A 25,932-nucleotide genomic window follows, 5' to 3' on the forward strand; every position below is an offset into this window, starting at 1 on the left:
GCCAGAAGTATTGCCTCACCAAGTCACCAAGGGACCTGCGGGCAGCGCGCGTGCGTGAACGGAGCTGTCCCTGGTGATTGGCTCGCTCCGCGGCGTGGGCAGGGCCGGGCGGGAACCTCTAACTTCTCCTTTTTGCCCTCGGAGCCATGTTGGAGAAGGGAACGTGAAGCTACAACGGTTTTTCACTTCCCTGCACCTGGATTAAGGGAGCCCATAGTGCCAAATGGACTTTTCGGGCCTTCCGTGCCCCTACTAAAGATGGCGCTGGGCGAGTCTTTTCCCTTTTTTATTGACTGCAGGCTTGTGTGTAAGAGACCACGGATCCCGTATCCTTCACGCTTCCCTCCTTTTTAAACCCACTGAGTATGAAACGTGACTAGGACGGCCTGAAACCGCTCCTCTCGAGTGAGGGCAGCCGTGGCCCATACCGGCCTCACTCTCGGAGAGGGTCGTCCTCTCGCGAGAAACGCTGGAAGGGGCGGGCGTCGAGGACGAGGAGTGGGAGGGGTTTCGCTCGGCTCCGCCTCCCGCCGGAGGGGGCGGAGGGAGGGGAGTGTTGCTGATTTCTGGATGTTCTGGGTAGTGTGAGGAAGAGTATGAGGCTGGCTCCGGCCCGGGTGCGGCCGGGCTTCGGAGGCGAAGGGGCCGCCGCTATCTAAAGTCGCTGTGCCTGCGAGGCTCGGCGCGCGGATGGTGCCGGTGCGGCTGGGTTGTTGATCCGCGTGTCCCCTCCCTCTCTTCCCCTCCCCCACTCGGGGGGGTCTCCCCTCCTGCCCCGGCTGCGGCAGAGCCATGTCTCGGGGTGGCTGCTGCACACACCTGTTGTGGGACGTAAGGAAAAGATCGCTCGGGCTGGAGGACCCGTCCCGGCTGCGGAGCCGCTACCTGGGTGAGCGGGGGCGCCTGGGTGGAGGCGCGGAGGTCGCCGCCCGGGGGGGGAGGGGCCGCGCCGCGGGGGGCTGTTGGCGGTGGGACAGCCGCTCAGCAGGGGCGCCCCGGAGCCCGCGTTGCCGGGTGGGGGGTCCGGGCCCGCGGACTCGGCGCCCGAGTTCTCCGCAGACCCAGCCCCTCTTTGATGCAGCTCGCCAGCCGCCGCCCTTTCTGGGGTTTCCTCGGGGGGCCGGGCCGGGGCGGTTTCTGAGGTGGCCCTCGGAGCACACTTCTCCGCGGAGCGAAAGTTGGCTCTGCGGAGCTCGCCCCGGGCGCGCCGCCCGCCCCGGCGAAGGACCGAAGTGCTGGCGGCTCGCGGGCGCGCCGCCGTCCCCGGAGGGCTTGTGTCCGCCGCTAGGCGTTCACCGCCCGCAGGGACTGCCCGGTCCCTACGCGCCCCGCGAGGACGGCGGTCTGGCTCCGAGCCGGGCTCGGAAAGTGATAGCTGGGCACGCCCGCCGCCCCCGCGCCGCCCTCCCCGCCGCGCCCCGCAGTCCGGGCCGTTTCCACCCCCACCCCGCCCCCCAAGGTGGTGTAGGGTTTCCCCTTCGTATTCCCACTCCCGGGAAGCACACTTGGCGCCTACTGGTTCTTAGTCAGTCTTTCTAAAAACAGCCCGCAGCACTTGAGCGAGCCGTCTTCTACCGGTTTTCTTTTTCCCTTTTCTCTCCCGTGTTGGAAAACATGGTTCTGGGAGGATTCTGGGTCACTTTTGAGCGAACGGAAACGTCATATTCTTCAAGGATCTTTTTAAAATTTTCTTTGCTGTATATCATTTTCGGAGAGTCTGAGACCCTCCCCCGCCGTGTGTGTGTGTGTGTGTGTGTGTGTGTGTGTGTGTGTGTGTGTGTGTGTGTGTGTGTGTGTGTGAAAGATAGGACAGACAACAGCCAATGAAATGCCTTCTCAGTTTTATCATTGTAGGCAATTTGTAATGCATTTGGTTTTTACTTAAATAGAAGAAAACGTAATCTCATTACAGCCAACAGTTTTGGGTTTGTAACTTCATTGAGAGAAGCTAATCTGCATTCTTTATTTATTCTTGTCTTTGTTTATTTTAAGTGACATCTGAAGTGGTTTCAAAAAGTTCGTGGAGAAATTTAAGTGTCCTTCCATTGTCCCCCAAATACTTTGAAGCCCCTTCATGTGTACCCGTTCCTCTTGTAAAGACTCAAACAACAGAATAAAAACTCAATGAAGCAAACATCTCCCATGCCAGTGTCATTTCCAAGCTGTAAGAGTGCTATCAGTGGGCTGAATATTCTTTTAGACCGTTTTCTTTGCATTCTTACAAGTACATATATGTACATGACAAATGTTATAGGTGTGTGGGTCCTGCCAACAGGGTGTTAAAATTATGATTTACATGTGTGTATTCAGTCTTTTAAACTTTTACATCGTATTTAAAAGTAGAAAGGTATCCTAGTCAGTTCAACTTTTTCTTAAATGGACATTGGATGTTACCACCTGCATTGAAAGGAGCGTCCTTGGACATGCCTTTTGTGAATTTGTTCGGGGATAGGTACCAGGAATAGTGATTATTTTAAAATTTGTAAAGTTGTGTATAAATGTAAAATTCTAGAGTTGCATAAAAACCATTTTTAAAGTGTGCATTATGAGGGGAGCTACTATTATCTTGTAATTCCATTCTTTCATGAACTTTTTGAAAACCCCTTCATATTTCTCTTAAAACTTATTTTCTGAGAAAGAACTTAACTGTAGCTTAATAAGAAACTAACTTTTTTGCATGAATAGATTTATAATCTGCTCTTGTATCTCACTCGGTAAGTTTAAATGATTATTTTCCTTTAAATTTATAAATTAACTTTTTCTTTTATTTCATTTAGTCTCTCCTTATTTATGTTTAATTTCATTGAAAACCCAAAACTAAACTGAGTTGATGCCATTGCTCAGTGACTCTGTAAGACTAACTTTTTAGAGGAGTAGAAAGCCCAGTCTTCCTCCCATGTAGCTGCTGATGGTTTCGAACTGCCACCGTGGAAGACACACCGTGCAGTCTAACACAACCACTACTCCACCAGTTCTCCAGCAGAGCCCCTGGTGGTTTCACACTGCTGACCTTGCAGATCACAAGCCCAACCTGTAACCACGATGCCACAAGGATCCTCAATTTTGTTAATCAAATCTTTCGTTTTCTTTTTTCCTTCTGTCTCTCTTCCCTCCAAAGAAACCCTGGTGGCACCGTGGTTAAAGCGCTCAGCTGCTAAGGTGGGTGGCTTGAAGCCGTCTGCCGCTCCAAAGGAGAAAGATACCACGTGGCAGTCTGCTTTCTTAGAGATCTCCAGCCTCGGAGGCCCCAAGGGGAAGCTCTACTCTGCCCTATAGGTTCAGGATGATGCCCGATAACAATGGGTTTGGTTGCCACTGTGGCGGATTTTGTGTATTGGGTGGAGCTGAATTAAAGGATAAAGTTTGACCAAATTGTATATAAAGTGTGAATAGTTGAGTTCAGATAGGTGCATATTTGTACAAGAAGTTTTCCTTATCTTAAAAAATACATGAAGTCAGCTAATAATAAAAACAAAACAAAAATTAAACTCACTTCTACGTAGATGACTCATAGTGACCCTATAGCACAGGGTAGAGCTGCCCCTGTGAGTTTCCAAGGTGAACTCTTTTTAAAAGAATCTTCATAACTGATGAAAAAATTTTTTAACAGCTTTATTAGCATTTCATCCACATGCCATACAATTCAATGATTCAGTCCTATCAAGAAGAGTTGTAGAATTGTTGGCATATTCCAGAACATTTTCTTTCATGTAGTTGTTGTTATTCATATGATTTTTTTCTAATTATGGCAAAAATATATGCAACAGAACATTCTCCAATTCCACAACTTCTACTTGTATAATTCATTGCTACTGATTTTACTCTTCGTGTTGTACAACCGTTATTGATATTCTTTTCCAAGTTAATTCTACCAGCATGGACATAAACTCAGTGCCCCCTACTTCATCTCTGGTAACCATTGGTTGAGTTCAGCTTCTTTTTTTTTTTCACTCGTATTTTTCTTGATAAAGTATTCACATATCATACACTTCCTTGGTTAAATCACTTTTAAAATGACACACACAGATATATATAAATATAAAATCACAATCAGTTCTAGTGCTCTTTCCCACCCCAAGAAGTAGAAAGCTGGTCTTTCTCCCAGAGCGTGGCGGTAGTTTTGAACTACTGTCCTTGCAGTTAGCAGCCCAAGACATAACCACCAACCCACCAGGGCTCCTGAGCTAGTAATATATGAAGGAGTATCCAAAAAAACCGAGTCCACGCCCCTCTCCCAAAGCTTTGTATTTAATTTTTTTTTTTTTTTTTACAAAACAACCTAACACCCTCAGTGTACTCTCCATTACACTTAATACATCTGTCAAGTCTGCTGTCCATTCTTGGAAACATTTTTCAAACTCATTTGGATGGATGACAGCATCTCCCTCATTTTTTTTCACCTCGTCTACATTGTCAAATTACTGTCCTTTCATGTCCCTCTTCATTTGCGGAAACAAAAAAGTCGCATGGAGTGAGGTCAGATGGGTAAGGTACATGGAGCAAGAGAGGCATGATTTTTTGCCAAAAACGGGCACACTGAGATGGCTGTGTGAGCAGGTGCATTGTGGTGGCAAAACCAGTTCCCCATCTGCCACAAATCAGGCCTTTTTTGTCTCACACTGTTAAGCAATCTTTTCAGAACCTCTAAGTCAGTGGTTCTCAACCTTCCTAATGCCGCTACCCTTTAATAGAGTTCCTCATGTATGGTGACCCCCAACCATCAAATTATTTTCCTTGCTACTTCATCATTGTCATTTTGCTACTGTGATGAATTGGCCAACCCTTGTGAAAGGGTTGTTTGACTCCCAAAGGGGTTACGACCCACAGGTTGAGAACTGCTGCTTTAAATAGAAAGCTTGATTAAAAGTCACCTGGTGAATCAAACTCAAAATGCACCATGAGTTGACATTTTCATCCATTTGGGAAGTTGACGGACTTCCAGAACGAGGTTCATCATCAATAGACATTTTCACCTCTTTTGAAATGAGAAAGCCATTTACACACTTTTTTCCCCATAGTGCTTGCTGTCCTTGTAAACTATGTTCAACACCAAAACAGTTTCTGCAGCATTTTTCCCAATTAGGAAACAAAATATCACAGCCATACACTGTTCTCTTAAATGCGACATCACAAACAATGAGGTTTGAGGAAAAAACTGCTTTTATAAAACAATTCACTGTGACCTGAGAGAACCTTCCCATAGATGACGCTAGTACTATGAAAGCTCTGCCCAGTGGCGCTTTGTTCCGTCCGGTTTTTGGTGGGTGTATCCCCTAGTATACAATATCATTAGCATAATCTTGGAATAGCTATCTTTAAAAGTGACTTTCTAAGATAGTTTTTGAAACTAGCTTGTAATATCTTGGCCTTTACAACAAATCTCTACACCATTAGTATGCCTAAGTCTTCCCTACTAACCTGAGTTAAAAGTGAAGAAGGCAGACTCCATGTGAGTAGTGCATTCATTAATGGAATAATTGAATTTGACTTTTGAAGTGCTCCTTAAGAAACCTTTTAAAATACCAAGAACTGTTCATGCATTTAAAAAACCTACAAATCCCTGTGTTTATAAACATTTTAATTCTATTTACCTGTTATCTGTAATACTACAAGGTAAGTATTTCTCATTTGTTTTCATTGTTTGTATTTCTAATAATGAAATTGATAAAATTGGTATAGCAGGATTGATGGTAGTTTCTTGTAACCTTTACGTTTTAAACTTTCACCACAGTATGTGTCTTTCTTGTAGTAGTGTACAAGCTTTGTAACTGAATTTTATTTAAATCTGAGTGATTACTTCTCTTCTTCCTATGCAAGAAAATGGCAGCTTAAAAATAGTTTTATGGGATGAAGATAATTTGTCTTACATTATTTAGGAGGACAGGATTTGGGTTTATCTGTAGCCCCCAGATGCACAAGTTCACTTGAGCAAATATTCTTTGGCCTATCATGGATTCAACAGTAGTTAGAGTTTGTAATGTTTTCTGTTGTTAATAATGCTTTATGTAAAAAACTTAACACAGCATATTAGGGATTGTAGTCTTTTTGAGCATGCTCTATGTTCCAATATAGGATTAAAAGAAATTGTCCAGAGTCAGTAACAACTATAGATTGAAATGTTTTTGTTTCTTAAGGTACTGTATACTCACTGCAGAGCCTTGGTTTTGATGTATCCTGGTTGTTATAATTTGTTAGGCACATATATTTTATTTTAATACACATATTAATGTATACCTCATTAGGTAAAGGTAAACAATGCTTACAAAAATTATTTCTGTACATTTTCTGTGATTTAGTTTATAAGTTCTACTCATTTCTCTCATCTAAAAAAGTATTCTTGTGTATAATTTAAGCTTAAACTTTCTGAAAGGAGCCCTGGTGGTGTAGTGAAATTACAGGAAAATAACTGAAGATAAAGTAATTTTAAAGAACTTTTCAGGGCAGGTTGTGTAATGTATAAAATGTCTAATATGAAATTATAATGTGCCCAAACTATGTTTAGGCAGCCAGTGACAATTTCTTAGTAGAAATTGAATGAACTCTTTTTAAGGTTTGGAAGTTTGAATACTGTTAGAGTCAGTTTGTATTAAGAAAGTGATTTTGCATTTAAATGACTATTTAGCATACCCCATCTATATCTGTATTCTAAATTACCAGATTCTTCAAATGTGTTACCTATTTAGAATATATTTAGATGAAAGTAAGTTCTAACTTTTAGCCTCTGAGGAAAAGTTAGTGGAATAAAGTGTATTTTTATTTTATTATTGACATTTCAATCAAAGCTGAGACAGAGGTTTTACTAATGAAAAGTAACTATCCAATATAAAGCTAACAAATTAAAAACTAGAATATCCTGATCATCTCTTAAAATAGGCCACCAATGAGCTATTAGCAATTCTGTCAACTGCAGACAATGCCATAGTGCTGCTATAGATTTCATTCCTTCTTGCTGTAGACTGAATTAACTTGAAAGCAAGTCCTGATGCACAACAAAAGTAAAAGTCTGCAACTGGTATTACTAGACGGAATGGTTGTGACTATTATTCTGCATGGTGTTGTTACAAATGTTGGTGTTGGTGCAGTAGAATACAAGCTAGTGAGTTTTGGGAGCTACAAACTGTTCTAGGTGGCTTCTATAACATACTGTATTCACCATATTTTAAAAGAGTAGTGTAATCATCACCACCATCAATTTTAGGAGATTTCTTCTTCCTTGCACTCATTGTTGCTGCTAACAGAATGGTTGTGGTTCTATCCTGTCAACCAGGAGAAAGATGAAGCTGTCTGCTTCCATACCAATGTACAGCATTGGAAAACTTTGGGACAGTTTATTCTTTGCCACGGGATCGCTGAGAGAGTTGACTCAGTGGCACAGGTTTGGTTTGAGTTTGGGAATAATAAATGATGCTGCACATCTTTTCAGCCACATTAAATGTTCAAGCTTACTCAGTATTCTATTTGAGGAGTTCTTTACATTTTCATAATCTGATAAATATGTTGCAAATATTTTCTCAGTTCATGTCTTGACGTTTCTTACTGGGAGGGATCTCTTACAGTTATCCCATGTTTTTTGAAAGTTCACTCTATGCCAGTGCACTTTCGTTAAGACCTTCATTAGTACTTGTTTTTGTTAGTTGAGAGAAATTCGGAGAGGAGTTTTGCTTTTATGGGGGGGAAAAAGTGCAGCTATTATTCAGCATTTGTTTTGCAGTGAGCTTAAAGAGGCAGCGTGCACCCCAAACAGGAGTGAACTATGCTTAGCATCTCGGCATCATACTGCCAAAGCCTTGAACTGTGCAAAGCCTTGAATGCTGCAGGCTAGTGTTATTTCAGGTTCTATGTGTTATTTGTTAATGACGTGGTTTATTTTTCGGGTCTGAGGATGTTCCAAAACCCTCCTTATGTAAACTGATGATAATTGTTTCATCACCTTGCACCTTAGAGTTTTATAGGGGTGCTGTGCTTTTAGATATCAGGGGAAACCTATAGTGTAGTTTATACTTTTTGTGTTCGAAGAACCTTTACCTAATCTGAACTTGCAAAGATTTCTATGATTTCTCCTTAAACTGTCGGTTCGTTTCAGAAAAATTAAAATCTTTATTATATTGAATTCTCTAGTCCAGGCATTAGCAAACTTTGTGGACACCAAAGAGTCAGCCCTATCCCTCACAACACTTTAAAAATTATTCGAGCGCCTTAAGAATATTTTTACAAACAAATTAAATCACCATTATCTCAATAACATCCTTTAAATTTTTTCAGTTTTACATCAGAGCCACAGAGTACAGAAAAGAGGCACAAAGAGCTGCCGTTTGCTGACCCTGTTCTAGTCCATCAAGATAGTATATCACTCCATTTGGGCTTTTCGGTTTTCTTCCATCAGTGTTTTATATTTTCCTATAATTTGTTAGATTTTTACCTAACTAGTTTGTTTTCTTTGGCGCACTTGCAAGTAGTATCATGTTTAACGTTCACATCTTCCTTGTTAGTATAATAGTTCAATCTTTTTTTTAATTTTAATTTTTTTTGTTTCTGTTGAATCTTATTCATGGTAAGTTTGCTGTATAAAGTTGCGGGGAACACTAAGAAATACTGAATGATTGCTCTTAGATGAGCTTCTTCTGCAAGCCTTTGGTGATATTTTCATCAACTGGTCAATGCATAACTTTGCTTTATGTATGTTTATGTTTACATATACCTTATACACGAAGGGGTCCAAAAAGTTCCTGGACAAATGGAATTTTAAAATAATGGGATTCCCCCCCCCCTACAAACTTTGTAAAGCTCTTATGTATCTTTTTGAATCTTTTAACTTTTGACTCACTGCCAAGAAAGCTTACCATACATACTTGAGTATAAGCCGTCTTATTTAACACACTTTTCCTTGTGAAGCACATCAGAGCCGTCTTGTGCCTAGGAATATAAAGTAGACTGCAGTTCAGTACTGTGCTTGGGGCCTGTTTTTACAGTGAAATCACCAGCAAATGGAGGGAAAGTGAGGAGCAGGGCTCAAAATAGACTTTGAAGAGGGTAATTGTTCAGTAGGGGACCTGAAACAAGAAGGCAGATTGTGGCCTTGTTTGTTTTTACCTTGTAAACTTGTATGTTGAACAGTCTAAATATTTTGCCTTTGTGCATATATATATCTGCTAATGACCACTGCTACCAGAATTGATTTGGGGCTTACAAATAGATGTTATTGAGTAGGAAATTTGTAAATGGCCCCTGACTGCATGGGAATGTGACTCCCCTATGTGTACTGACATTGTGTCCTTTGAACTTGTTCATTACATTTGTTAGACCAAGGGAGTTTGGGGCTGGGCACCTGGCCATGTTACCTGCCAAATGTGACCATTGTTTTTTCCTCTCATACCTATATTGCCTGACTGGCACTATGCCAGTGGAGACAGCAGGCATCATTGCCTTATTCCTAATCTTAGGGAGACTATATTTAGGCTATTCCACCGTTAAGTTCAGGGGTCCTCAAACTTTTTAAACAGGGGCCAGTTCACTGTCCCTCAGACCCGTTGGAGGGCCGGACTATAGTTTAAAAAAAGAACTATGAACAAATTCCTATGCCCACTGCACATACCTTATTTTGAAGTGAAAAAACGAAACGGGACAAAAATACCCAGCGGGCCGGATAAATGTCCTCGGCAGGCCACAGTTTGAGGACGCCTGATTAAGATGGTTTTAACTTTAACTGCAGATTTTTGTACAGGTGTTGTATTTCAAGTTGAGGCGGTTGCCTTCTATTCGAGTTTGCTGAGAGTGTTATCATGAATTAATTCTGTTTAAGAAGCAACACCTTTAGGAGATAACATGAAAAGAAATTTATTTTAGAGATTTAGCCTTATGCATTGGTGGGAACTTGTTAACAGTCTTGGTAAAGGTTGTTCATGTCCAATGCGAGGGCTTGCTGTGCCAAGATGGGGCAGTTGGGAAGGGAGGTTGGTATAGGACAGAGGAGCAAGAATAGCTTGAACCTGTGCCTAGGAGCAAACCACCCAAAGACAGACAATTTCTCATTGTCTCCCATCTTATTGATGGAGTTGTCAAGTAGGGTAAATTAGTGTGCTTTGTCATGGACCTAAATATAAGTGGGCTGGGATTAAAGAAACTGTAAAAAATGATTTATTAAAAAAAAAAGGATTTATAAGAAAGTGAGGAACAGTAATAGACGTGGTTGCTGCCCATGCCAATGAGGTAAGCCCTCAGATAGCTCCAAGACCATCGACTGATCTTCCAACCAAGAAGGAATCAGTATCACTGTTGCTTTAGATTGCCCTCCAGATTGCACACAATGATCTAGGACTGAACCCTAACCAGAAACATAAAGGGAAGGAAATTCTGGGAAATGTAGTTCAGTCTAGCAAGTTGACACATCACAAGTGGAACTCTTGCTGCAAGTTTCATGGTAATAGTGGAGGAGGGGCAGTGTGCCTTTGCCTAGAACAGGCCTGATGGCTTCCTGCCTCGCCCCTGGAATCAGGGAGGCATTGGTTGTACTTCTCAGAGTTTGAGCATCTTTGCCTAGCCCTTGTTGGGAGGATTTCTCCAGTTGCTGAAGCTTCTTTCTTCCCCTGAGAGAAGGACTTGGAATGTACTGTGCACTTCCAGATTAGGAACTAATTCCAGCTGCTTGTGAGCATTTGACGAAAGCCGTTGGAAAAGGACTGGCAAGTCAGTGTTGACTCTGTCTGAGTCCAGACTTCTCAGAAATTTTAAGCTGCCCGCTAGTCCACAGAGCCTTTAGAATTCATTTACATTTTTCCTGATTTCTTTTTACCCACTTTCCTGGGAGTCACTTCTTTGTCCTGTGCTCTGCTGAAGATGAACTGCTGTGGTGTCCTGTTTCTCCTCGGAGGGGCTTGTCACTCGTAGGTGTTCAGTTCTCCTGATTACCTGGTGAAATGCCATGAGAACCAAGGAAGAAGATTATTTGAAGGGGACAGCTGTCAACTGTGACAGATGTACATGCACTCAGGAGGAATGGGCCCTGAGAGATGACTCGATTTGCTGACTACCCATGATTTTTGAGAGCAAAATCAATGGAGAAGAGAGGACAAAAGGAACATTTAAAAAAGGAAGGTCAGGAGGTGAGCTAGGGAAGGCAGCTTTCGTAGATGACTGGGAGGTTTAGGATTAAAATAGCTCAGGATTAATAGGGAGCCCTGCTTGTACTCGGCCAGTAACCTAAAGGCTGGCAATGTAGACCCACCAAATACTTTCGAGGGGAAAGGCCAAGGTGATCTGCCCTTTAAGCTGCCTTGGGAATCCTTTGGGGGCAGTTCTGCTCTATGATAGGGGGTTACCACGAATCATGATCATCTCAACAGTAAATAATAACAGCAGTGAAATAAAAATGTGAAAGTGCTTTTCCATCTTCTCTGTATCCTTGGCCATATTCTTTTTCCTGAGCCAACAGAAGTTCCCTCAACTCCATAGGTCTCACTCCTGATCAGATAGTACCAGCACAATCCCGTATGTACGTAGGGAGGTATGTCAGGCAAACACACCTAGGAGTTTTCTATATGCTAATTAATTTACTCATAGCAAACCTGCTAAGTCAATAGTAGTAATTTTTTTACAAATATGAAATTAAGGCTCTGAGAGGGTAAATACTTTACCCAAGGTATATTTAGTAACTTCAAAGCTTGATATTTAAACCAAGATATAACATTTTTGTCTCAAACAAGTTTAGTAAAGAATATCTAGAGTTTAATAATTATGTTATAATATATTATAAGTGTATGCATATGTAATAAATTATATATAATACCATTTAATTTATTCTGACCCATAGTGATCCTGTTTAGGCTTTCTGAATCTGTTGATCTGTCTGGGAGCACTTAAGCTCGTCTTTCTCACTTGAGCAGCTAGCTGGTGAGTTTCCACTGCTAACCGTGCAGTTAGTCCAGTGCTTACCAGACAGTGCCACTAGGGCTCAGAATACATTATCCAGCCCTTAAAAATGGACTTTAGCTCACTATTCGTCATTGGAGGAGATTCACTGTATTGCTGTGTGAAAACAGCACAAACATTATTTAAATTGATTACCGGATTCCACAAATACAAATTGAGTGCTTCCTTTGTTCCAGGCATTGTTCTAGGCACTTTGGTTCCTTGTTTGAACCAAACAGTAGTCCTCTTTTTAGGGACCAAGTGGGGAGCCCTGGTGGTGCCCTGGTTGAGTTCTCAACTGCTCACTGAAAGATCAGCAGTTCAAATTCACCACAGCTCTGGATGAGAAAAGACCTGACCCCTGCTCCCATAAGATTCCAGCCTAGGAGACACGTGGGCCAGGTTTTACTGGCTCCTGGAGAATCTCTGTGAGTCAGAATCAACTGGCAATGGGTTTGAGTGTGGGTCACTGTGAGCTGGAATCAGCTTGATGACACCAACAACAGCGTGGAGCTAACAGTCTCATAGAGGGTGTCGAAGTATAGAAAGCATTTAAGAGATACCTGGAGTATGGAGAGACTGGAGTAGTGTGCCATAATCGTAGGTAAGTTCATTGTCAACAAGCATGGAATTGTTGGGACTAATCCTGGGAGCCAACCTGGGAGCTGTGGGCACCCTGCCAAGTTTCCACTGACTGGACACTGGACTGTGATTTTCTTGCGTCCTGCTTCACCTTCTGAGTCACTGGCCTTTGGCTATGGAGTCTGCAAACATCAGACCCATGGCTTGAGTTGAACTGAGCTAGGACACCTTTTCTTTTAAAATCGTTTTATGTGTCAAACAAGTTAATCATTCAGTCATATTAAGAGTTCTGCAGTCATCACCATCATTAATTTCAGAACATTTCGTCTTGTACTCGTTAGCTCCTCATTTCCCTTCATCCTCCTCTGCCATGTCCCTGGGAGATGATCAATTCAGCTACTGCTTTTATACATCTACCTATCCTGGTTCATATACAGAAAAATCATACAAAACACAAAGAAACCTTCCTTCCAACAATGACTAGACAAAACAAAAACCTCAGTCAGTAAGAAAACGGAAACAACTTTTTACAATGTGTCAAAAGGAAGATCAAATGATAAAGTATATTTTAACTTGACTACATTTGCTGTCGTTGACTTTACAGTTCTTGCTATCTGATAGCAAGGCTGCTTGCATCCTTCTATTCTGGTCAGAGGGAATTCACTGCAGGCATAATCCGTGGAAGGACCCTGTAAATGGATTTGGGGCTTCTGTCATCAGTAGCTTTCTGAAAATTGGGTGTGCACACTTTAAGCTATGATACCATTGCCGCCTTTGGATTTGGAGTTTATTATTTATAATCCTTGGATCACACATGCCAGTGTGCTTCTTCCATGTGGATTTAGTTGACGTTTCACTTAGATGGTTGCTTATTTGAAGACAAGCCTTCAAGACCCGTGACACTTCTTTTTGATAGCTGGGCACCATCTTGTTTCTTGACCACACTTTGCTATTGCACCTTAGGGCACCTTCAAAAAAGATCCAGTCCAAACAGTGGCTTCACAGGGGCACTCTTCTGGGCAGAGAAGCCAACAAGTTAATAGCTACTGATTTGGGGCCTCCTTAAGGGGAAATCTGGCTAGCATTTTATAGAAGGTCACTGGTGATCACTGGGGCTTACTAGGAAGTTTTAAGAAAATTGAAAAGTGTGTTGGTGAGGAAAAGGCCAGGAAAGTTGTCCTGAGGTTTTCCCTCCATCACAACATGGACTTACCCATTCGTGGAGGGTAGTGGGATAGTCCTAGGAGTATTTGGAAGGGAAATTTTACCTCATCCAGTGTATGGCTGTGCCCTGATCTCACCCTTCAGACTTCTCTTTGTTTCCAGACTCAACATTGGAAAGGAATGCAGTTAGTCCCTGGAGGATGCCAGAGTGCTGTTTTGACTTGGTGTAAATCAAAGAGCTCAGAGTGCTTTAGGGAAGGGTTAGAGCAGTGGTTCTCAACTTGTGGGTCGCGACTACTGGGGGGGGGGGGAGGAGAGGTGTCGAACGATCCTTTCACAGGGGTCGCCCGATTTATAATAGTAACAAAATTACAGTTCTGAAGTAGCAATGAAAATAATGTTATGTTTAAGGGGTCACCACAACATGAGGCACTGTATGAAAGGATCGCGGCTTTAGGAAGGCTGAGAACCACTGGGTTAGAGATATGGAGAAACACTGCTATGAGAAGCGGAGAGACCAAGAAAGGAAATACCAAGAAACAGTTGCTTCACATTTTGATTTTTTTAAATAAAGGGTTGTGTGAAAAACAAACAAACATGAGAATTAAAATGAAAAAGAAAGGTTTATGTCCGAAACCGAGAATCTCAGTAAAGAGCCTTCTAATTGGCCCCTGTGTGTGCGGGGTTTCCACCAGACCCAAAGGCTTGCCTTTTCTGCAACAGGCAATCTTCCTCAATAAAGGATTCTGAGAAACAAACAAACAAAAAATAAATAAAGGGCCATGTGATTTTGTAGCAGGACTTTTAAAAAACAATTATATTGACATGTAATTCACATAGCATACCATTCAATGGTTTGACCATATTAGAAAGTCGTGTAAACACCATAATTCCTTTTAAAACACTTTTTTTCCTTGTACTCCTTGTTATTAGCTTATTTCCCCCCAGCCTCCTCTGTTGTAACCCTAAGAAACTCTTAATCCACTTACTGTCTCAATAACTTTACCTCTCTCAGATTTCACATAAAGAAAATCATACTAACCTCCAACAACAAAATATATAACAAGTTATATATAACAACAAAAACACAGAAAACCTCAATCCAAAAAACCCTGAAACTAATAAAAGCTAGAACAAATTAAAAATTTGGTAAAAAGGGAAACAAATGTTAAATTCAAACCTAACTTTGTCTGCATTAATTCACTTTATGTTGCACTGTCTGAGGACAAGGCTCTCCTCATCCCTGGTCAGTGGTCTGAGGAAATTCAGTAAAGGCTTAATACCTAAGGGGGCCCTGCAAATAGGGTTAGGGTTAGCACTGTCGTTGTTAGCTTTCTATAAATCAGGGGTCAGAATTTAAGTTGCAATGAATTCCCTCCCCTTGCTTTTGAGATTTCCCCCAAATAGGCCATGTAAGACTGACATATGTGTGCCACTTTCATCTATTCTTAGCTTTGAAAGGAATGTCTTAGTTCTGTAGATGTAACAATGCCACAATGAATGGGTGTTGTTGAACTCTGTGCGCTATGTCTATCCATTGTTTTCTTAAACAAGATTCAGTAATTTAACATTTTTAAATATGTGTAAGTGAACATTCCATGTATTTTAGTATAAAAAGCTTTCCCATATATGAATATACCCCTTAGGTTATATCAGTAGTATTTAAAATCTTACACTATTGGTTAGTTCATGATATTATTATTAGAATTATCAAAGGCCCATGAAAGTTAATTATGTTATCTCTCAAAAAGCTGATAGTACTGCCACTAAAGTAAAATATATGTGTGTCTGCCTGACTGTCAGAATGAGTTGCATCTGAGGTTTTAAAAACTTGCCTTAATATAAGTAGCCATCTAAGTGAGGTGTCAGACAAACCCACAGAAAGGAATTACATCAGCCAGAGTGATCCAAGGAGTGTAAATAATAAAATACAAGATCAGAGGAGGGAATTGTATTAGAATTCACATTCTGAGCTCCCAGTTTGCAGAATCCTGTAGATGACAGTGAGAGCCTAAATTCCATTTGCCAAGTCCCCACAGGGATTAAGTTTCTATTAAATTCCCTTTGAGGTCTGCGTTTTATTTTGTTACTGTTGTTGGGTTTTATCTCCTTGCATGATTTTATTTCTATGAATGCATTTTCTGCATTTCTTGATATGATCATGTGGTTCTTAGATTTTGTCTTTTTAATGTAGAGGATTGCACTGATTTTCCAATGTTGAACCGTCCTTGTTTACCTGGTATGAATCCCACTCGATCCCAGTGTATTATTTTCTTGATACGTTATTGGATTCTATTGGTCCTGGTTTTGTTGATGATTTTTGCATCTGTGTTCATTGGGGATATTAGTCTATAGTTTTCTATCCTTTTGGTGTTTTTGTAGCAATACTTTTTGTTTCATCCTTTTATCATCTCCATCTATAGCAGGCTTTCAAAGTGTAGAACACAGGAATGGTATTTACTTGTGTCTTATTGACTATGGAAAAGCACACAACCGTGTGGACCATAATTAATCCTGGATATCTCGGAGCAAAATGGGAATTCCAGAACCCTTCATTGTGCTCATAAGGAACTTGTACATAGAGCAAGAGATAATTATACAGACAGAACAAGGGGATACTGCAGCGTTAGAATCAGGAAAGGTGAGTCAGGGTTGTATCTTCCATACTGTGCAAACAATCAGATTATATGAAGAAGATTGGATTGAAGAAAGTGTTATTAACAGCCTGTGATATGCAGATGACACACCTTGATTTCTGAAAGTGAGGAGAACTTGAGACACTTGCTGATGAAGAGCAAGGATTGCTGCCATAAAGATTACAATTCACTGTAAAGAAAACCAAAATCTTTACAATTGGAACAAAAGTTTCTTGATAAATGGAGAAAAGGTTGAAGGCGTCAAGGATTTTTCTCTTGCTTGGATCCACAATCAAAGCTCCTAGAAGAAGCACTCAAGAGATCAAAAATAAGTTGCATTAGGTAAATCGGCTGCACAAGACCTCTTTAGAGTGTTGAAAAGCAAGGATGTTACTTTGAGGATGGAGTCCTGACCCAAGCCATGATCTTTTTCACATGCGTTTGAAAATTGGCCACTGAAGAAAGAAGACTGAAGAACAATGGATGCTTTGAATTGTGGCACTGGAAAAGAATCTAGAAACTACCACTCACTGCTTAAAGGACAAACCAGTCTGTAGTGGAAGAAGTGAGGCAAAGTGCTTCTTAGAGGAAAGGAGGGCAGGACTTCATCTCACATACTGTATACACTCAATTATAAGCCAACTCGAAGATCAGCCGAGGCACCTAATTTTACCACAAAAGCTGCATTAAAAAATGTGCTCAAAACTCGGCTTATGCACGAGTATATATGGTTTCAACCCCTGGAAACGGACGCCATGTTCGGTAGAGTGGAAGGGCAGTGGAAAAGAGAAGTCCCTCAGGGAGATGGAGTGACACTGGCTGCAACAGTGAGCTCAGGAATAGGCATAATTGTAAGGGTGGCACAGGAGCAGGGGTTGTTTTGTTCTATTGTGCACAGGGCTGCTATGGGTCAGAACCAAGTCAATGGCACCCAGCAACAACAATGTAGAGCGGGGCGTGGGTTTGCTTATTGTCCAGAGTAATAAAGACAATGCCTTCCTCTGGGATAAAGATTAGACAGGTTTACTTGGTAGAAAAGTTGGGTTCCCTGAGTTTGGGGTTCCTCAACTATGCTGTAAGGATTCTTGCATGGCATTCACGAGGGCACTCTTGCCCAAAGGGAACTGAGGGAGCCTGAAGCTCATAGCATTGTAAACTTCAGAATAGTCCCCAGTGCACAGTAAATACTACTTTCTTTGTAGCCGACTGCAGACATTCTGTTTCGCCTCAGTTTCTCAGAGTTGCACCTGAAAAGATTGATGTTTTATTTTGGTTTTCATCTCATTTATGGATGAGGGGAATGGAGATTACTGCTCACACATGTGCACACACATTTAGCCTGGAATTAAAATTCTTCACTGACAGTATCTGCCCAAGAAAATAAGTTGTTCTAACAAAGATGCTAAGAATCGTGTTCATTCATAGCTGCATTTACATTCTTTTCTTTTTCTTTTTTTTCTTTTAGAATGGGTGAGAGGGTGAGTGAGTGAGTGAGTGAGTGAGTGAGTGAGTGAGTGAGTGAGAGAATGAGTGAGAGGGTGAGTGAGAGTGAGTGAGTGAGTAAGAATGAGTGAGTGAGTGAGTGAGTGAGTGAGAGAATGAGTGAGTAAGAATGAGTGAGAGGGTGAGTGAGAGAGTGAGTGAGTGAGACAGTGAGTGAGAGAATGAGTGAGGGGGTGAGTGAGAATGAGTGAGTGAGACAGTGAGTGAGACAGTGAGAGTGAGTGAGAGAGTGAGTGAGTGAGAGAGTGAGTGACTGAGTGAGAGAGTGAGTGAGTGAGTTAGGGAGTTAGTGGGAGGGTGAGTGAGTGAATGAGTCAGCTGCATTTACACTGATTACTCAATCTCATGTAATTTTTTACGTATATTTTGAACTAAGTTGTATTAAGGTAGCTAGTAAAGCTTCAGTTGGCTTAGTATTTTTGAATTTGTATGATAAAGACATTCCATTTCAAACACTGTTACTTTTGCTTCATTTAGTATGTTATGATTTTTTTAAATTTTAGAACATTCCTTAAGTCTTTAAGATTAAAAACATCAAAAAAGTTTCTTGAGGAAAATTGTGACGATTCTTGTTAATAAGTGACTGGAAGCAACTTCTCCCATATTCTCAGCAGCCGTGCAACAAGAGCCATAGAACCTTTTTATTTTATTTTTTCCAAATGCTCTTCCACTTATTCCAAATATGTAATTACTATAAATATATTCCAAATATATATTTAATTTAATAGAAGTAAACTGTAGTGAACTCACATTTGCTTGCTGTTCTGTTCCTAGTAAAATCCTTCTTACTTCTCAGAAGTCTTGTGATTTTTACCTCTCTCTATAATAAACAGTGGCAAGCTCACTTGTTAGCTCACAAGCGCAGCATGCCCTTGACGATTCTTATAGTAGATTCTTTAAGTGGTGTAACTTAGACACTGTGTCAGACCTAATTGTCTAGAGAAACAAACCAGTGGCACTCATCTATGTATAAGAAAGAACTTTCTTTCACGAAGCAGCTTTCCATCAAGAAGGTGCCCAGCACAGTTCAAGTTGAGTCCATAGGGACAATGCCCTCTGCAGATTCATGGAGCTGCAGACCAATGATACCGAAAAGTGAATCGAGAAGCAGGGACTTCACAGGCTGGTAGGTGCAGAGGCGCATGGATCCAAGGTCACTGGAAACATAGCAGGATGCCAACAGGATATTATGTGTGAAGGAGAGCAGTCTAGCCTGTTAATCAGGTCACAATCTGATGATGTCTCCTTGTGGGCATGGCCTTCTCAATGAGGATTCTGGAAACTTCTTTTCTTTCTGCCTTCGTGTTCCTATGGACAAGCCAAGTAGAGTTAGGCTGAGTTCTGAGTGAGCCATGCAGTGGAGACCTGTGATGCTGCCACTGCCATTGGATCCACAAGAGTGTTCACCCACCGGCCTGTGATCTTCCTGCATTCGGCATCATTGCGAGTAGCTATGAGTCAGAAGAGGAATTTATGGACTAGTATCAGACATATGGGCTAGTAATGGACTTAGGGGCTTGATCTAGACTGAGCTGGGATGTTTTCTCAGTATATAATTGCTTTTTGATATAAAGCTCTCTCTCACACACACGAGTGTCCCTGGATTTATTTCTCCGGTCAATCTGGACGAGCACAGTAGCATTTAATATTAAGGGCAGGGAATATTTAGTTTGTTAGAGCGGCACATCTTTTAAGATGTCTGGATGTAATAATCATCGACTCTTCAATATTGAACGCAAAGTTTTCATTCAGGAGCTGTCATGTTTCAGTGTATGTTGGTATATATAAGTTTCATAGGTAAGAATTCTTGGTAGAAATTCATTGTCTTTCATGTCCCACTACAGTTTTCTCCGGAACAGTTAACCGTGTTAAAATTAAATTGTACTTGCAAAATAAAGAGGGAACCCTAATGTAAACTACTGACTTTAGTTAATCGTAATGTATCAGTGTTGGTTCAACATTTACAACAATTGTGCTACACCAATACAGGGTAGTACGGAAATGGAATGGAGAGAGAGATGAAGGTGTGTCTGTGAACTCTCTCTTCTGCTATTTTTTCCTATAAACCTATTTAAAATGCTAGTTACATAAAGCCTAGCCCAATTCAGGAAAATGCTTCACTGCATTTCTCAAGGTGGTTTTATTCCAGTAAATTTATGAACTATAGGTTGTTACTCAAATATTGTAGTTACTTGTTTACTCAACCTATACATTATTTTTTTGCTTAGCCTTTTGGCAATTTATAAATAGGGAAAGGTGTGGGGGGGAAATAATTAGACTTTAAGAGGATCTTGATCTTTTCCAGTGAACGGTAAGAAAATATAATTGAGAAGCCAGTCCCTTGTGACAGTATTCAGTGAATAGTCCAATTTAACTTTGAGTTCTCATCAGCTTGATTACATAGCTAATTATGGCTCATTGTCATGATTTCAGCCTCCTTCCAATACAGCTTCTGAATAAATATACTTTAGTCCATGTGATTTGCTTCTATGACTTCTTAGAATAATTCATTTCTTGAAGGGAGAGATGTTCCATCTTTCTCAAGTAAAAGGCATGTATTCTTTTCTTTCAGTATTAAAACTATTCTTTCATTGATAGACTTTTACACCGGCTGTCCTTTTGTGATACCATATTTCTTCTAGTCCAAAATGAACTTGAATATATCTTAACATTTCTGAAATTGAAGCATGCTTTAAGATAGAAGTATCTATTATAATTAATAATTGTTTCCTCCTCTATTTAAAATAGTAAATTAGATACCACCCCCACCTACAGCCCTCATATCCTTTTCCTGATGTAATTAAAAAAATCATTTTATTGGGGGCTCGTACAACTCTTATAATCCATACATACATCCATTGTGTTAAGCACATTTGTACATTTATTGCCATCATCATTCTCAAAACATTTTCTTTCTACTGAGCCCTTGGTATCAGCTCCTCATTTTTCCCCTCCCTCTCCACCCTCCCTCTCTCACAAACCCTTGATAATTTATAAATAATTATTATTTCGTCATGTCTTACACTGTCCGACATCTCCCTTCACACACTTTTCTGTTGTCCGTCCCCCAGGGAGGGTGTTATATGTTAATCCTTATAATTGGTTCCCCCTTTCCACCCCTCTCTCCCTCCACCCTCCCAGTATTGCCACTCTCACCACTGGTCCTGAAGTGTTCATATTTCCTGGATTCCCTGTTTTTCCAGTTCCTATCTGTAACCAGTGTCTAGCCGGATTTGGTCTAGCCGGATTTGTAAGGTAGAATTGGCATCATGATAGTGGTGGGGAGGAAGCATTTAGGAACTAGAGGAAAGCTGTGTTTCATCGTTACTCCACTGCACCCTGACTGGCTCATCTCCTCCCCTCGACCCATCTGTAAGGCGATGTCCAGTTGCCTACAGATGGGCTTTGGGTCCTCATTCCGCACTCCCCGTCATTCACAATGATAGGATTTTTTTGTTTTTTTGATGCCTGATACCTGATCTCTTCAACACCTCGTGATCACACAGGCTGGTGTGCTTCTTCCTTGTGGACTTTGTTGCTTCTGAGATAGATGGCTGCTTATGTTTATCTTCAAGCCTTTAAGACCCCAGACACTATATCTTTTGATAGCTGGGCACCATCAGCTTTCTTCACCACATTTGCTTATGCACCCATTTGTCTCCAGCGATTGTGTCAGGAAAGTGAGCATCATAGAATGCCAGTTTAATAGAACAAAGAGTTCTTGCATTGAGGGAGGCCCGATGTCCGTCTGCTACCTTAATACTAACCCTATAAATATATGCACATAGATCTACTTCCACATCCTCATATATAAATATATTTACAGATGTACATGCCTATATTTAGATATCTCTAAATGCCCTTTGCCTCCTATTTCTTTCCTCTCTTTCCTTTTACTTTCCTCTTGTCCCTTTATCATGTTCAGCCTTCATTTGGGTTTCAGTAATTCCTCTTGGTTACATTGCCCTTGATCAAGCCCCACCAGATCTCCTACACTCTCCTCACTACCGATTTGGATCACTTGTTCCCTTGTCCCTGGCTTTGTTTACACCACTTCCCTTCCCACACCTCCCCCTACCCTTGTCCCCCCAGAACCATAGGTCCTGTTGTTTTCTCCTCCAGATTGTTAATCCTGCCTATTTTATCTAGATAGACCCGCAGAGATAATAATATGCACAAAAACAAGACAGAGCACAACAAAGCAACAAAAGAAAAGAAAGCAACAACAAAAGAAAAGCCTGTAAATAGTTCAAGGTCTGTTTGTTGACCTTTAGGAGTGTTTTCCAGTTTGAGTCTGATGGAGTGGCACGTCCTGCCTCCAAAGTCTGTTTTTAGTATTCCCTCAGGACTTCCTTGTTCTGTTCCCCTTGCTGTTCTGTTGCACACCCTTAGTGTTTTGTCTTGGTGTGGTGGGGTCAGATTGGGTGCAGTTCCCACACTGTGTCTCCAGTGTTGTCCCCTATAGCGCTATGGGTCAGGATCAGGGTCAGTGAGGGACATCATGTCTTGTGGTGCAGCAGCCCTATGGTCCTCTCTCTGCATCGGCTGCTCTGAGCAGGAATATCGTCCTCAGGGCTTGGTGGGCCAGGATGTGCTCCACTCTCTCTTCCTCCCCCTTCATTTCTCCCGTGTGCTCTGATCTGTAGCTTCAGTGCTGTCCTCTGAAGTGAACTCTTCTGGGGGAAGGGGTAGCTGTCCACATAGTTGGGATTGGGGCCGGCCCCTCAGACCTCTCTACTGATTCCCTGCTTTATGCTGGTATGTTGCATTCACATCTTGGAGCACCGGGTTGAAGTCTGGTCCCTCTTTCCCTGTGGAGATATAAACAATGCCCTCCCCTTGGGTGGGTTAGTGACCTGTTCACCGGCTACCTATTTTTCCCCCTTCCTTTTTAGTTGGCTACTGTAATTTTTTATATAACACTTTGGTCAACTGACAATAATTTATTGTATTTCTTCCCTTACTGAGGACCTGAGGCTTTTTTTTTTCTGTTTTGTGTTTAAACTGTATTTTTACCTGTGAGAACATTACATGGGGACAGAGTATGCACTCATTCAATATGTATTAAAGGGGTGGATGAGCGATCTCATGAGTGTTCGGTAAGTCCTTTCTGATCCCTGAATCATTGACTCTCTACAACAACAGCCAGAGAAGGATCTCTGGCTGCTCAACGGCTAAGCTTTCAGATGCCAACCAATAGATTGGCAATGGAACCCACTAGCAGCTCTGTTAGAGGAAGGACCTGGTGATTGGCTTCCACAAAGATTACAGATAGGAAACCCTATGGGGCAGTTGTGCCCTGTCCTCTACTGCCACTGTGAGTTGAAATCTGTTCAGCTGCACACAGCAACAGGGCTTAGAAGGAGGTTCGTTTGACCGGTTTATAAATAGTGGAGCTGAAATTAGAGCTTGGATCTTCCTCATGGCAGATTCTAGGCTCTTCAGATAGAAAATGTTCAGATGATTTTTTTCAGATGATTTTTAGAGCAGTATTATATTGATAGAAAAATTATTCAGAAAGTACAACTCTTCCATATTACCTGCACCTGTCTATATGATGTTTCTCCTGTTAACTCTTGCATTCCTGTGGTACATGTGTTAGAATCGATATTTATTATTAACTGAAGTCCATTGTATCTCACTGTCGTTGGGGTGATTCTGACACAGATAAGGGAGTAGAAAGATGAGGCATTCTGCTCCTATAAAGATGGCTAGCCTTGGAAACCCACAAGGGCAGGTGCTACCTGGTCCTCAAGTCCACAGGTGCAGTTGGTAGTGTATTTGCCTTCCTCGTGGTATACCTGGGTCTGGTTCCTGGCCAGTGCACTTTATGTAGCCACCATCTAGCTGTCAGTGATAAATTATATTTTGCTTTGATGTTTAATAGTTTCAGCAGAACTTCCAGATTAAGAAAAACTTAAGAAAGACCTGCTGATCTCCTAACAAAAATCAATGAAAATCCCTCACAGTGATTTTATCCACAAACAATGATTCTGCTGGCATAGGAACAAGTTGTTACTATGGGACAAGGCTGACTTAAAAATAGCTAACAACATAGTTTACCTTTGGGTTTACCCTTTGTGTTGTACTGTCCTGTGGGTTTGACAAGTGCCTAATGTCATGTATTTACCTGTGGTAAAATGAAATTACTGGGTATGGTTCTTCTAAGCCATAGTCTTTGTAATGCCCACCAAATGCATGGGAGCATGCAGATAAGGCATAGAAGACCTTGCTCACTCCGGGATTGGCCCGTTTTGCCATTCCGCTGGGTATCAAACAAGTCATCTTAGAACTAGGAACAGAGAATTCCCAAAACCATCAGACTGTTTTCAGTTTCAACATTCGAGCAAATATGTAAGAGTTCCGGAGTGGAGCAAATGGTTAATGCGTAGCTACTAACTGACAAGATGATTGAAATACACTCAGCTTCAGAGTGTTTGCCTTTGTGGATTAGATTCTTGGTGTTTTATCATTGTCAAACCCATGGTCACTTAGATTTTTTTCATATATTTTCTAGAAATTGTGTGACTGTTTTCTATAATAATATATTGTCATTTTATCAGATATATCTTTCCCCCAAACTCCCCCCCCCCCCAATCTTTAGGCTGCCATTTAACCTTAAAAGCAAAGAAACAAACAAAAACATTCTGTCTGTCTGTCTGTTTAGGTCACTTCGATTAGGTCTGTAGGGTATCCTTAGGAGTGGTGCAGTGGATTGGGTGTTGGATGTTTCGATCATTCCTCACGAGAAAATGAGGCTGATTGTGCCCATATTTAGTCTCGGAAACCTAAGGCACAGTTTTGCTCTGCCCTGTAAGGTTGCTGTTAGTAGACTCGATGGCCATGTTTCGATGATTTGTTTTGGTATGATTACTAATTTATGAAATAGTTATTTGCATAAGCGCCATGCCATTTTTATAATGGTTGTACCATTTTACAGCCACACCAGTAGTCGTTAAGGGTTCTAGTTTTGGGTTTTTAAAATTATTACCATTTTAGCAGGGGTGACATGATATCTTGTCTTTATGATTTGCAATTTTGAGTCACCATTGACTCCATGACAGTGAGTTTTTTGGTTAGTGGCTAAAGAAGAGTGCTGGTAGTGCTTTTGGGTAGGCATTGGGCTGCCAATCATAGGTTGGCACTGCAGACCCGCCACCTGCTCCTCCCAGAAAAAAATCACAACTTGAGAAACCCCAGGTAGGGTCACCATGAGTCAGCATCAACTTGATGGATACAGAAGGAGCCCAGGTGATACAGATGGATACAGAGGCTAACTGAATGGCTGGCAGTTGGAACCATCCGTCACTCACTCAGTCCACTCACTGTGGGAGAAAGATGTGACAGCCTGCTGCCATAAGAATTGCAGCCTTGGAAACTATATGCCACAGTCTCGTTGAGTTAGAATCACCTTGGTGGCTGTGGGGTTTTTGCTTGCTTGCTTTATTTGTTTTTAATGGCTAAAGGTCACAAACATCTTTTTTGAACAGTTTTATTGGCACTTCATCCACATGTCATACAATCCAATAATTCAGTCATATGAAGAGGAGTTGTACAATTATCACCACAATCAATTCTAAAACTTCTTCTTTGTACTCATTGTTATTATGTATTGTCGCAAACATATACACAACAAAACATTCTCCAGTTCAACTTCTACATGTATATGTGCTGTTGATTGGACTCTTCATGTTGCACAACCATTATTGCTATCCTTTTCAAATTATTCCACCACCTTTAACATAAACTCAATGCCCGCCAAGCAAAAACTCTTTCTTCTTCATCCATGGTAACCATAGGTCAAGTTTGTATTCTTTCTTTTTTTTAGTAGTTTTCTTGATAATAGTATTTACATAGCATATACTTCCATAGTCAAATCATTTTTCAAAAGAGTTGTGTATACATATTACAATCGGTCCTAATGTCACAAACATTTTTTCATGTGTTTATTGGTCACTTGATTTTCATGAAATGTCTTCATATCTTTTATCCATTTTTTTGAAATTTGGTTGTTGGTCTTTTGATGTTGAGTTATTTAAGGACTCTATATTTTAGAGATTAGACTGTCAGATTTCATTCCCAGACTTTTTCTTGATCTGTTGGCTGCTTTTTAAGTCTTTTTAAAAAAATTTATTTATATTTT

The 25,932-nt window shown here is 41.2% G+C and overlaps 1 protein-coding gene across 2 annotated transcripts in view; it reads left to right on the forward strand.

The window, feature by feature from the left end:
* The first annotated feature begins 548 nt into the window (after window positions 1–548).
* The window catches only part of DCAF6 (DDB1 and CUL4 associated factor 6), a 129,861-nt gene continuing 104,477 nt past the window's right edge, over window positions 549–25,932 (forward strand). Inside the window, exon 1 of one of the 2 annotated variants that reach the window (XM_075564476.1) lies at window positions 549–889. In XM_075564476.1, the coding sequence (XP_075420591.1) occupies window positions 793–889 (97 nt within the window). In that variant the 5' untranslated portion in view covers window positions 549–792. The remainder of the gene's footprint in view (window positions 890–25,932) is intronic. The other variant, XM_075564485.1, reaches the window with a different exon arrangement.

The sequence above is a fragment of the Tenrec ecaudatus genome, chromosome 1, assembly GCF_050624435.1.
Source record: "Tenrec ecaudatus isolate mTenEca1 chromosome 1, mTenEca1.hap1, whole genome shotgun sequence".
NCBI lineage: Eukaryota > Metazoa > Chordata > Mammalia > Afrosoricida > Tenrecidae > Tenrec > Tenrec ecaudatus.